This window comes from Equus caballus, chromosome 9, assembly GCF_041296265.1.
Source record: "Equus caballus isolate H_3958 breed thoroughbred chromosome 9, TB-T2T, whole genome shotgun sequence".
Classification (NCBI taxonomy): Eukaryota; Metazoa; Chordata; class Mammalia; order Perissodactyla; family Equidae; genus Equus; species Equus caballus.
In genome coordinates this window covers 6913848-6928582 of record NC_091692.1, presented here as the reverse complement: position 1 = coordinate 6928582, position 14735 = coordinate 6913848, and the positions used below count along the sequence as shown (strand labels likewise).

General features: G+C 36.6%; 1 protein-coding gene across 1 annotated transcript in view; it reads right to left on the bottom strand.

Moving 5' to 3' along the window:
• ZNF704 (zinc finger protein 704) overlaps nt 1-14735 on the bottom strand; it is a 210981-nt gene that overhangs the window by 153957 nt on the left and 42289 nt on the right. The window contains exon 2 of the mRNA XM_023648396.2: nt 13363-13604. Coding sequence (XP_023504164.2) covers nt 13363-13604 — 242 coding nt within the window. The remainder of the gene's footprint in view (nt 1-13362; nt 13605-14735) is intronic.

Sequence of the window (14735 nt, the reverse complement as noted above, 5' to 3'; positions counted from 1 at the left end):
AGAAAGTAAAAGACAATCCACAAATGGGATAAAATATCTGCAAATCATGTATATGACATGGTACTTCTTTTCAGAATATATAAAGAAATCTAACAACTCAATAATAAAAAGATAAAGTAAAAAAAATGGGCAGTAGATCTGAATAGACCTTTTTCCCCAAAGACGATATGCAAATGGCTAACAAGAAAATAAGTTTAACATCATTAGCCATAACGCAAATCAAAACTACAATGAGATATCATCTTGCACCCAATAAGAAGGCTATAATAAAAAAGACAGATAATAACAAGTGTTGGTGAGGATATGGAGAAATTAGAACCTTCATACACTGCTGGAGGGAATGTAAAATGGTGGCACTGTATTGAAAACCAGTTTGGCAGTTTCTCAAATAGTTAAATATACAGTTACCATTTAATCCAGCTATTCTACTTCTAGGTATACATCTAAGAAAACCGAACACATATGTCCACATGAAACCTTGAACACGAATTTTCACACAGCATTATTCATAACAGCCAGAAAGTGGAAACAACCCAAATATCCATCAACTGATGAGTGCATAAACAAAATGTGATATACCCATGGAATGGAATATTATTTTGGCAATAAAAATGAATGAAGTCCTGACAGTGCTAAAACATGGACGTTATGAACTGAATGTCTGTCTCCTCCCAAAATTCATATGTTGAAACTTCACCTCCCAATGTGATGATATTAGGAAGTGGATGGAGCCTTTGGGAGGTAATTAGATTAGATGAGGTCATACAAGTGGAGCCCTCATGAATGGGATTAGTGCCCTTATAAGAGTCATGAATGAGCTTGCTTCCACTGCTCTCTTCTCTGTCACGTGAGGATACAACAAGAAGTCAGCAGTCAGCAACTCACAAGAGGACCCTCGCCAGAACCTGACCATGATCTCAGCTTTCACCTCCAGAACTGTAAGGAATAAATTTCTGTTGTTTATAAGCCACCCAGTCCATGGCACTTTGTAATAGCAGCCTTAACAGCTAAGATAATTGATGAACCCTCAAAACATGCTAAGTGAAAGAAGCCAGACAAAAAAGACCACAAACTGATTCCATTTACATGAAATGTCCAGAATAGTCAAATCTATAGAGACAACTAGTAGGTTAGTGGTTGCCTAGGATTCAGAGGTTAGGGGAAGAATGGAGAGTGACTGCTAACAGGTAAGGATTTTTTGGGGGGGAGGAAAATGTTCTAAAATTAATTGTGGTGATGATTGCACAGCTCTATAAATATACTAAAAATACTTTAAATAGGTGATTTTATTGTATGTAAATTTTATCTCAAAAAAACTATTTTAAAAAGAGATAACTATTTAAAGAAAAATTAATAAATGTAATTTGGGGATTGTAGCATTTGAGAGGTAAAATTCATAACAAATAAAGAGATTCAACTAATAAGAGCAGATCAAGTGGAAAAAAGCCAAAAACTCAATCCAAAAGAAGGCAAGAAAGGGGTGAAAAAGAGCAAAGAACATACGGGAAAAAGTAAACAAATAACAAGATGATGGATTTAAACCAAACCATATCAATAACTATATTAAATGGAAATGGCCTAAATATTCCAATTATAAGTCAGAGAGTTATAAAATACAAAAATTAGACTGATAACAAAAAGCAAAGCCCAATTATTCTGTCTATAATAAACCTACTCTAAATATAAAGACACAGATAGCTTAAAGGTAAAAGGATGGAAAATGATGTACTATGCAAATACTAAGATTAGGACAGCTAACGTGGCTATATTAATAACAGACAAAGTAGATTTCAGAAAGAAGCTTATTGTCAAAGAGAAAGAGGAACATTTCATAATAATAATAAGTTAATTCATCAAGAATACATACCAATTCTAAAATTCATAAAGCAAAATCTGAGAAAATTTTTCAGTGTATTTTCTTGCAGAGAAAGAAGAAGACAGAATCAGTAAAGAAGAAGACAAAAAAGTCAGTAAACATACAAAACCAGTAGTCACAAGTAGACAAAAAATCAGTAAATATTCAGAATTCTTGAATAACACTATTACCAATTTGACCCAATTGACACTTACAGAACATTCAACCCAACAACAGCACAATATACATATTCTTCAAGGGCATACAGAACATTCACCAAGATAGACCACATTCTGAGCCACAACACAAGTCTCAATACATTCAAAATGACTGAAATTATACAAAATATATTCTCTGAATACAACAGAATCAAATGAGAAATTAATAAAAGAAAGATGTCTGAAAAATTCCCAAATGCAACAAACTTCTAAAAAACTAATGGCGGAAACAAGATCACAAGGCAAATTAAAAAATATTTTGAAGTGAATGAATTGAAAACATGACCTAAGTTGATGGATAGGAAGACTCAATATTGTCAAGATACCAGTTTTTCCCAACTTAGTCTGTAGATTCAATGCAATCCCAATCAAAATTCCAGCAAATTATTTTATGGATCTTGACAAACTAGTTCTAAAGTTTCTACAGAGAGGCAAAGACTCAGAATAAGCAACACAATATTGAAGGAGAAGAACAAAGATGGAGGACTTACACTACCCAACTCCAGACTAACGGTAAAGCTACAGGAATCAAGACAGTGGGGTATTGAGGAAAGAAGAGACAACCAGACTAACAGAACAGATCAGAGAGCCCAGGAACAAACCCACAGAAATACAGTCAACTGATCTTTGACAGAGGAGCAAAGGCAACACAATGGAGCAAAGACAATCTTTTCAACAAATGGTGCTGGGACAACTGGGCACTCACATGTTGAGTGTTAAAATTCAACAATAAGAAAACAAACAACCTGATTAAAAAATGGGCCAAAATCCTTAACAGACACCTCATCAAAGAATATATAGAGATGGCAAATAAACATATGAAAAGGCTCTACATCATATGTCATCAGGGAAATGCAAACTACAATAACAACTGGATGCTACTACACATCTTATAGAATGGCCAAAATCAGGAACACAACAAATACTGGACAACGAGCAAAGGAGCTCTCACTCACTGCTGTCGGGATGCAAAATGGTACAGCTACTTGGGAAGACAGTTTCTTACAAAACTAAACATCCTCTTACCATACGATCCAGCAATCGCGCTCCTAGGTATTTACTCAAAGGAGATGAAAACTTATGTTCACACAAAAACCTGCGCACAGGTGTTTACAGCAGCTTTACTCATAATTGCCAGAACTTGGAAGCACCCAAGATGTCCTTCAGTAGGTGAAAGGATAAATAAACTGTGGTACATCCAGAGAACGGAACATTATTCAGCACAAAAAAGAAATGAGCTGTCAAGCCACAAAAAGACATGGTAGAACCTTAAATGCAAATTATTAAGTGAAAAGAGCCAACCTAAAATGGACATGATCCCAACTATAGACGTTCTGGAGACGGCAATACTATGGAGACAGTAAAAAGATCACTGGTTGCCGGGGTTCAGGTTAGGGTAGGGGTCAATAGGTGGAGCACACAGTATTTTTTACTGTCTTAGGGCAGTAAAAACTACTCTGTATGATACTATAGTGATGGATATGTGTCACTATACATTTGTCCAAACCCACAGAATTAAGAGTGAAGCCTAATATAAACTATGGACTTTAGGTGATTATGACGTCAATGCAGGTTCATCAATTCTAACAAATGTACTCTCTGGTGAGAGAGATTGTTAATGGGGTGGGGGCCGTGCTACGCATATATGGGGATGGTGTTATATGGGAAATCTCCATATATTCCTCTCAATTTTGCAGTGAACCTAAAACTGCTCCCAAAAAAATATAAAATCTTAAAAAAAATAAGGTATTGAGTAACGAATCCTAAAAGAAAAAGAAACAGAACATATAACTTTCTCATAAAGCTAGATCAATCCAAAAAGGTAGGAAAGAGGAAAAAATAGTAAAGCATCGTTTAAAAATGAAAGAAAAATGGCAAAGAATTCCAAATATATCTCTAATTATAATAAATGTAGCGAGTCAAATATCCTATATCAAGAATATACTCTATATTTCTGTTTTGTGGGTTGTTTTCTTAATTATAAATGATAAGAAAAATGTATTGTGCCTCTTGCTTTTTTAAAATAAAGGCTAATTCTAACAATCTAATTTTAAAAAGAAACAACCTAACAAAATTTGGGAGGTGCACATAAACAAGTGCTTAGAAGGAGTCATAGCATTAGACGCTTACGATAGAAAAGAAGAAAGGTCTACAACTAATAATCTGAAATTCTACCTTGAGAAGCTAGAAAAAGAGGAAGAACTTAGACTCAAAATAAGCAGAAGAAAGGAAATAATAAAGATAAAAGAAGAAATCAATGAAACAGAAAATGGACAAACAAAGGGAAAATCAAGACATGTAATAGCTGGCTCTTGGAGAAAAGTGAGATAAACTGTTAGACTCATTTAAAAGAGCAGAGGAAGACACAATAACTCACATTGGAAATGAGAGAGAGTCTGTTACTGTAGACTCTACAGACACTAAAAAATAAGGGACTATTATGAACAACTATATGCTAATAAAATTGACAATTTTATGAAATGGATAAATTCCTTGAAAGACATAAATTACCAAAACTGACTCAAAAAGAAACATAAAACCCAAATAGCACTATATCAATTTTTAAAATTGAATCTGTAATTAAAAACACTTCCATAAAGAAAACTGCAGGTCCAGATGCTTCACTGGTGGATTTATCCTTTAAGAGAAAAGTAATACCAGGGCCAGCCTGGTGGTGCAGCAGTTAAGGTCGCACGTTAGGCTTGGATGGCCCAGGGTTTGCTGGTTTGGATCCTGGGCGTGGACCTACGCACCACTTGGCAAGCCATGCTGCGGCAGGAGTCCCACATATAAAGTAGAGGAAGATGGGCATGGATGTTAGCTCAGGGCCAGTCTTCCTCAGGAAAAAGGGGAGGATTGGTAGCAGATGTTAGCTCAGGGCTAATCTTCCTCAAAAAAAAAAAAAAGAGAGAGAGAGAGAGAAAAGTAATATCAGTCCTAAAACAAACTCAGAAAACAGAGGAGGAGAAAACACTTCCCAACCCATTCTATGAGGCCAGCATTAAAACGACATCAAAACCAGACAGAGAGATCCAAATAAACATAATGACAGGTCAATAAATGGAGATGAATTAATCCCTAATAGAGTTTTAGCACAAATTAATCCTTCAATATATAAGGGGCTTTTAGCTCAGGAATGCAAAGTTGACTCATTCGACGGTCAAAAACCAATCAATGTAATTTGACATATTAAAATAATTTTTAAAAATATGCTCACGTAAATAGATGCAAATTTTTTTTGCAACCTTCGACATCTATTGATGATTAAAAAACACTCAGCAAATTAGGAGTAGGAGAGTACTTCATAAAAAACAGAAAACGACAAGAGCAGCAAAAAGAACTCTGCAGCTATCATCATTCTTACTGGCGAAAGACTGAATGCTTTCCCCTTTAAGAACACGACACATATTCAGTATTGTAGCGGAGGTCCAAGCCAGGGCAGCAAGACAAAAAACAAATGAAGAGTGTTCATCTAGGAAAGGAAAAGTAATGAGTTGTCTTTATTTGTAGGCGACATGATCATCTATGTAGAGGCTCTAAGGAAACTACCAAAAAAAGCTAAAAAAACCCTTACGCCTAACTTCAGCAAGATTTCAGTACACATGGTCAAAATACAAGAGCCAGTTGTATTTCTGTGTACCAGCAATGAAGAGCTGGAAGTTGACATTTAAAATAATGTCATTTTGAACAGTATCTAAAAAGATAAAATACTTAGGAATGAATTAACAAAATAAGTGCAAGACCTAAGCAGTGAGCGCTACAAACACTAGTGAGAAGAATGAAAGACCTGAGTGGATGGAAAGATGCTTATGAACTAGAAGACTCAATATTCTCAACATGTCAATTCACCCCACATTGACCTACAGATTCAATGTAATACCAATCAAAATCCCAAAAGGCTTTTTTGGGGGGTAGAAATTGGCAAAATATTCTAAAATTTATATGGAAATCCAACAAACATGGAATTGTCAAAAATATGGTTGAAAAAGAGGAACAAAGTTGGAAGACTCTACTACCTAATTTTGAGACTTATCATAACCTGAGCAATCAAGAGAGTGTAGTGCTGGCAACAGGACAGACATACTATAAATGCCAGAGCAGAGTCCAGCATTAGACACACACATATGTGGCCAGTTGATTTTTTAAAAAGATGTCAATGTCATGCAATGGGGAAAGGATAATCTTTCCAACAACTGTAACAACTCCATGTCCATATGGGGAAAAAAAGGAACCTCCATCCTTATGTCACACCATATGAAAAAATTAATTTTAAATGGATCATAGAACTACATACAAAAGATAAAAGTGAAATATCTTAAAGGGGAGAGAAAAAAAGTCTTAGGAAATAAAAAGCATAAATCACTAAAGAAAAAAATTAAAATTTGGACTTTATCAAAATTAAAGACTTCTGCTCTTCCAAAGACACCATTAAGAAACCAAAAAGCAAGCTACAGACTAGAAGAAAATATACACATTGACATATTTGTCAAAGGTCTTGATTTCAGAATACATAAAGAATTCTTACAACTCAATAATTAGAAGACGAACAATGCAATTTTTTAATAGGCAAAGACTTGAAAAGATACTTTATAAAAGAAGATAAGTGAACGCTTAATGAGCACATGAAATCACCAGGCATAAGAAAAATTCAAAGGAAAGTGACCATCTGATACCACTGCACAGAATGATTAAAATCAAATACATTGGCAATATTAAGTGTTGGTGAACCAGTAAAACCACTGCAACTCTCATACCATACTGGCAGGAATGTAAAATGGTACAACCACCTTGAACAAGTTTGGCAGTTTCTTAAAATTTAAGTATACAATGGCCATATGACCCATCAATTCCACTCTTGGGTATTTACCCAGGAAAAATGAAAACATTCCAACCAAAGGTATATACACAAAAATACTAGCAGATTTATTAATAATAACCCCAAAATGGACACAACCCAAATACTCATCAGAGGTGAATGGATGACCAGATTCTCATACATTCACATGACAGGAATACTCTATGACAATAAAAAGTAACAAACTACGGACAAATACAGACACAAAATATAGTAGATCTCAAAAAACATTACGCTGAGTGAATGAAGCCAGATACCCAAAATACATCATGTATGATTCCATTTATATGAATGCTAACAAAGATAAAACTAATCTACAGTGACAGAATATAAAATATTGGCTGCCTAAGGCTAAAGGTGGGAGAAGGGGCTGTTTGCAAAGGGGCACAACAAAACTTTTTTGGGTGACGAAAATTTCTGTACCTTGATTATAGCATTAATTACATGGGTACATATATTTGTTAAAACTCAAAGTGTATAGTTAAATGGGTGTATTTTACTATATGTAAATTATATCTCAGTAAACTTGATTTAGAGACAAGCTAAACAAATATCCACAATTTGAACAGCTATAGGAAAAACAAAATTCTACATAATTTACTTGATGAGGTAAGTTACTGCTTTAATGAAAATGCTATTATAAAAAGACATTGCATAAAAGTTTTCTCTATAGTAAGAAATAATAGAAAATGCAATGATAGTGTCTCTCCCTAAGAGGTATAGGTAATTAATAATGTTATTAAGTATAAATCTTAACTTAATTAATGAATATGAGTAATTAATCTATTCCAAGTAGACCCATAGGGCAAGACAGCAGCTGTACGGATCAGCACTAGCGACCTAGGTTAATTTCCCAGAGGGACTCTAACAATCACCACAAAGTGTGTGGTTTAAAACAACAGAAGTTCACTCTTTCACAATTCTGGAGGGTAGAAGTCTGAAATCAAGGCACTTGGCAGAGCCATATTCTCTCTTGGTCCCCTCAGGCTTCTATAATAAAATACCACAGGCCTGGTAGCGTATAAAGAACAGAAATCGATTTCCCCCTCGTTCGGTAGGTGGCAGGTCTCAGATGAGGGCAACCGCATGGTCAGTGGAGGGCTCTCCTGTAGGCTGCAGACTTTTTGCATCCTCGTGTGGCGGAAGCGGGCCAGAGAGCTCACTGGGCCTCTTTCATAAGGGCACTAACTCCACTCACGAGGGCTCCGTCCTCATGACCTAATCACCTCCCAGAGGCCCCTCTTCCTAGTACCACCACCTTGGGGTTAGGTTTCAACAAACGAATTTTGCATGGACGCATTCAGACCACAGCACTCTTTCTGAAGGCTCTGGGGCAGAATCCGTTCCATCCCTTTCTCTTACTTCGCTTCTGGTGTTGCTGGCATCCTTGGTGTTGCTTGGCTTGTAGACACATCACTCCAGACTCTGCCTCCGTTGTCTCATGGCATTCTCCCTATGTGTCCCTGTCTCCTCTCTGCTTCTTATAATGACCCTAGTCGTATTGGGATGCAGCCCACCCTAATGACCTCATCTTGACTTACTACATTTGCAAAGACTCTATTTCCAAATAAGGTCACATTTGCAGGTCCTGGGGGATCACGACTTCCACATATCTTTTAGGGGACACAACATAACCCATGACATAACCCATCTGGCACACACAGATCAGAAACCTTTCATTTTCATTACTTACACTACCTCACAATTTACAACCCTTTTACAATTTCTTAGTTCTTACATGATGCTATCATAGAGAGTGTCTAGCACTTGTTTCCCTTTATTTCTCTTTGGGTAAATGTCTACATTATTTACTACACAATCAGACTTTAAACGTAGCAGATTTAAATTCATATATGCCAAAGAACATGACATCAGTCTTTAAAATGTATACAAACACTGGAACAATCTTTATGAACCGTATAAAGAAACCAGCCTAGAGGTATTCCCAACTCCTCCGCACAACCAAGCAGAGTTAAAATGAGTGGAAAATTTCTCCTCCAAAGGCGACTCTCCTGAGCCCTTTACGTTCTCTTTTCTGATACTTACAGGTTTTACCACGCTGCCTCGTTACCCATCGGGTCAGTTCAAACACTCAAAGGGACATTCCTTGCACTGTGAAAGAATTTGGTGTTACCAACCAAATTCAATCAGGCCAAATCATAAGAAGTCTCATGTTACTCTGCTAGCTTGGCGCTCATTCCAGGAACTACTTCCACGCCTTACATCCCTGGCCAATCTGTAAATTTCCTACTCTGGATTTCAAATCTTCTTTCTCCTCCAATTTCCACCACTGAGCTGAGCATGACTCATTTATTATCTGGGCCCATGTTCCTCATCTTTTTCACATCGGGCTGAAATTACTGTCTTGGCTAATGAACCAGTGAGCTCTGCCCACAGGAAATCTCTGACTGGTCTTTGTCTTAATTCGGCCTCTGATTCATTTCTTTCGTATTTACAGTATTGGAATTCCATTCTGGCTCGACTCTTCCAGAGTTCACACCCCCGCCTCTTTTATTCCTGTCCTTACACTATTCAAGCTCATTTTCCTAAACTCTCTATAGAGATCAATAAAGCTAGTATTTTTCCCTTGAGATTAAAAAATACTTAAGATAACATATTTATAACGTGCAACTACTCATTCTCAATTCACAGTCTTTTGGGGAGGGGCCGTTATTTTTTATAACCGGACATCACTAAATGAACAAGTCACTAAACATGCACAGAGAGAGACTGGTCATTGAGCATCGCTGCTCCTGGTACTGGTTCCCTCGACCCACATTATTGCTCCCCACTAATTCTTCAAGTCGGGAAGATATTTTTTCTGTTAATGATAGACCTTTAGTTCCAAAGAGAAACACTAATTGTTGACATGTTCTCTTACACTCTCTTTCTCTCTTTGTTTAGTTTTCTCCACTTAAGAACTTGGAAGAATTTGAGGAGTATCTTGAGTATCTCAAGTCTATAATGCATACACCACTACCACCCCCCAAAAAGAAAACACTGTTTCTTCCTGAAATCGATCACGCAATATCCCAGGGGAAAGTGGACTCTGTGCATTAATAGAATGCAGGACTCCTGATGGCCGTGCGAGGCAGCCTGGGACACTTCGACCCAACCGTCCCTCCATCTCTCCCTCACCGGGCTCAGACCTGCAAGTCCCTCCTTCCTTGCCATCCCCCACCCTCTTTCTCCCACAGATGTTTGCCCTAACAGAACACTTGGCATGTTTAATCCTGTCTTGGCTTTTACTTCTTGGATGACCCAGCCTAACACACCTGGATTAAAAACTTACATAAATTTTTATTTTCCTGAAACTAGCAACTTTTAAATGGGGCCTCAGAAAACAGGTAAACAAACAGGGATTTTGTAAGATAGCTCTCAGATCCAGAGTTCCTCCTTCTCCATTCCATTCGTCCACATATTGAAAAAGGTACTAATAAAAGAAAATTAGGCCTTTAAGTAATTGTGTCAAATTAATAATTTCTTAAGATTAAGAGATTCTCCTTTACATACAAATTCACCCAGTTCTAAGGAGAAGGCAGCAAGTTAGGAACTGTGATTCTGTGAGCTCCTGTAGGGTTGCCACCCCATCTCACGCATTTCTTTACTGAGTACTGGGTTCACGGCAGGTACTCAACAAATGTTTACTGAATGGAAGCAGGAGATGAAGTCAGTGATGCTCAATCACAGTGAGCTATAGAGGTTAAGGGGGGGCTGGTCCCCAGACCTTTCCAGGGACATGAGAAAACATAAAATATATCCATTGTTTTCATTACACAAACCATAGAAAATAAACTGCAAGTTTCATTTTACAAACCACAAACAGCATAAGGTCAATGAAAACTTTCTGGGCTATAGTGAAAATAAGCAAAAGATAAACTGAGAAAGATGATAGCGAACTGATTTTAAACTGTTGAGCTCTACACAAGTGACACCCTTTCGTCTAAAATGATTATCCTGCCTTTCTAGAACTGGCCAATATATAACATCTGGATTTGGGAGAATAAGTTGCAATAATTATGTAAATAGATATAGCTATATAGATTATGTATATTTATATAGATATAAATATAAAATACATACTAGTATATATTATATATGATATAGATATATAAATTTCCCTATACCAATAAATTTCACTATACTGTAGACTTACTCAAACTTCATATTTATATACTGCCAACAGATATAATTATATTTCTCCTTAATAAACAAAAAGAAAAATCTTGTATCTTCCTACCACGTTAGGTAAAAGAATTTCTTTAAAACAAAATATTGATCTACTTTCGATGACAGTGGAAAGTTGACATTTACAAAATAACTTGCTAACAGTAAATGGGAATAGAACAGAAAGTGTTGAGAGTTAGATAATTAAACTCCACAATTTGTGATTCCTTCATCATCACTTAAAAAAAAAAGAGCAATTCATTTCGCCAACTGTCGGCATATTTGCGATGATTCAATTCTTACCATAGCAATGAAAACAAATGTATTAGTGGAGATCTCAAACAACGAAGCTTTAACTAGTACTTCCCACAATAGATTAATATGTCTAAATTATACCCTGTCATTGGGGAATTTTTGCCGTACATTAATGGACTTAAAACCTAATTAATTCCCCTATACTGTTTAAGAACCCCACAGAACACTAGCTTGACTCATAACTTTTAAGTACACTCAGTGAATTTGAGAAGGTGGAAAAAAATATTCCACACACCAAAGTCAGAAAAGGCAGAAGCATTTTTATTCCTCTTCTTTTCATTATTTTTCCCAGAAACTATTGCAAGTGGGGTGAAATTTAAGAATAAAGATAAACCTAAAACAATCTATGGCAATTTGAAATTATTAACTCCAGGTCTTTTAACATATAAAATCATCTAATGAAAACCTTACGTAGAGTAAGGCCTGTAGAATTGCAAGTTGGCATTAAACTCTCTGACGTTAGGAAGTCTAATCTTTGCCCTACAAACTTAGGAAGAAAATAAAACCACAGCTCTTCACATTTCAAATTAACATGTCATGTTTCCTATGAGTCACCCAAATAACAGATATGAATTGAGGTGCCAAACAGGTTCAGGGCATGATAAAACATTTCACAATGAACCCCTACTGAAAGGAACTAATCCTAAAGAATTTAACAGGTATTTTGCATGAAAAAATTAGAAAAGCAAATAATTCTAAGTAGTTAGAAGTAACAAAGATATGAAAATTTTCAATTAAAGGTTAAGGAAAACAAGGAGGCCTATAATTTTAGAAAGTCTGACAAATTTGGTAGCAGAATAGAAAAATATGTAATTTTCTAGAGAAGATACTTTTGATTTAACATAGAAATAAAGGAAATTTTAATTACAAAAAATGAATAGGTAGAAAAAGAACCTTTACCCCTTATCCAAAGATACCATTTTCCTAGTTAGCTGTCAGAAACCACTCTAAGAAATGCAGGACTTCTCAAACAATTGCTTATAAAGTTTCATTATAAACGGTTTTGGGTAACAAAATATGGTACTCATTAAAAATAAGCCAGCTTTTGTACTACAGAATTTCCTTTCTTTCCTTCATCCAACAAATGTTTATTGAGCCCCTAGGATGTAATTAAGCATCGTCCTAGCACCATGGATAAAGCATGAACAAGACGGACTAAAATCCTGGCCAAGGTGGAACTTACTTTCTAGATGAGATAAGTGATAAGCAAGGAAATAAGGAAGAGGTCAAGTATGGATATTCTACACCATTCCATTGCCATTCTGCCATAATACCATCCTTTGGTTCAATGCTGCCGGAGGTGGTTTCAGTAAAATTATAACGTGAGAAAAGCCTTTTGCTATTTCAGATAAACCCTCTTGGCCCTGTTCTAAGGTAGATCTGTCTTTAAAGGATCACCATGATATAAACCAGGGATCAGCAAACTTTTTCTGTAATGAGTCACATGAAAATATTTTAGGCTTTGCAGGCCACCTATGATCTATGTCACATATTCTTCATTTTCTTTAACCCTTTAAAAATGAAAAATCACTCTGATCTCGCAGGCCACAAAGAACAGCCCGGGGCCGAATCCAGCCTGCAGCCAGAGCTCTCCAACCCTGCCCCAAGACCTGAGGACCGTTGCTTTTAAGTGGCTCTGCTCAGTCCTACATTTCATGTTTCTTTTCTTTTTTTCTTTTTCTTTTTTGTAACTTATTCTTTCGCTCTTTATTATTCATTTGCCAAAATCTAACAAAACATTCTTTTCTAGAGCTGCAGTATTTCCAACTATCGCAGCCTCAGAGTCAGTTCTGAAGAGCAGGGCCAGCTGCTCTATTTCACACAAGCAACAGAAACAAGTTCCTGGCAGAAAACCCTTCTTAAGTCTGTACACTTCAGAGAGATACGGTGGAGCCTGTGCGCGCTCTCCACTGACTTCCCGGGCACACACGCAAGGGCTGCCATCCCCTTACCTTGCTGGAGGAACATCAATATTCGAAGAAACGACTTTTCGTTTTTGCTCCAGCAGACATATGGAGCGAGTGTTTTCTTTTTCATGGTCAAGGGCTCGGCTGGCTTTTTTGGTGTCTGTCGTTTTCACATCCTCCTCCATGGCCAAGGGGAACAAGTGTTGATGAGATACTTTTTTGCTAGAGTCACGTCTGACGTCCTCTGCTTGAAATGTGAAGGTCATTTCCCGCTTAATGCTCCCCACCTGTGAAAGGAAACGCAAACACTCTTACTTGTGCAAAATACCAGCTTTGCACGACTGTGCGCAGATGGCCGTGAGGACAGACCACAGACGCTGCCCTCGGTCCTCATCTTGAAGCTTTTATGGTTTAAATGGGAAAAATGTAACAGAAATAAAATGACGTTACATAGTAACATACAGTTGATGTATCATCTGTCATAACGCAAACAAGAAGCATGACAAATACAAGACTTTCAGACCACAAAAACTGTGAAGACTTGAAAGCATAAGTCTTCTAAAAAAAAATCTAAGAATTTAAGACATCATTGTTTTCTCTTCTACAACTGAGAAAACTCAATTAAGTAAATAAATTATTAAATATTTTATGCTGATTATGTTTAACACAGGAGAGCCTTACATATAAACCAAGTCTTATCTTTGACTACGAATAGTGGTCTTAACCAGACTCTTTAGTTCATGAAGAAATGCTTTTTATCCTTTAGCTACAGCAGTTAAGATCTTATGAAATCGTTTCATTAGTATGATAAAAAAAAGTCATATTAATTTTTCTTATCATTTTGACTAGATGCAGTGATGATGAAGGTTTAAGACAAATATAGAATTAAACCTCAGGGAATTGAATCTGGTTATTTCAGAATTTGTGATGACTGAAAAAAGGAGACTGAAGTCAAAAAAGGTTTTCGTAAGATGCCTGGAATTATAAATGAGGTTTGGGGCAAACTCGTTAAAGTCCTAAGTGTACGAAGAAGAACCAGATTCTCTGGTGACCTGGGGCCTCACTAACCAGGCGAGCATGTTTCACAGTCTGCACCTATAAGACATTTCACAGGTCCACACCGCCAGTCCAGCCCTCTCATCGAGTTACTCTGTGCAGTCAGTAAATCTTCCCTCATTCACTTAAATAGAAGATAGGCTCGTTTGTTTCTTTTTCATTTTAGGTCGGAGGAAAACCCCAAAGAGTTTGACCAAAAGATTTAGAATTATAGAAGCTCAAGCCACAAACATAACGCATTTTCAGAACAAAAGGAGAGTATGTGTGTTCGATAACAGCAGACACTGGCCAAGGAGGATATTAATGACTAGAAATTCTCAGACTGAAAATAAACTCTGAGGCATATGTGTGTTGGAGTCACA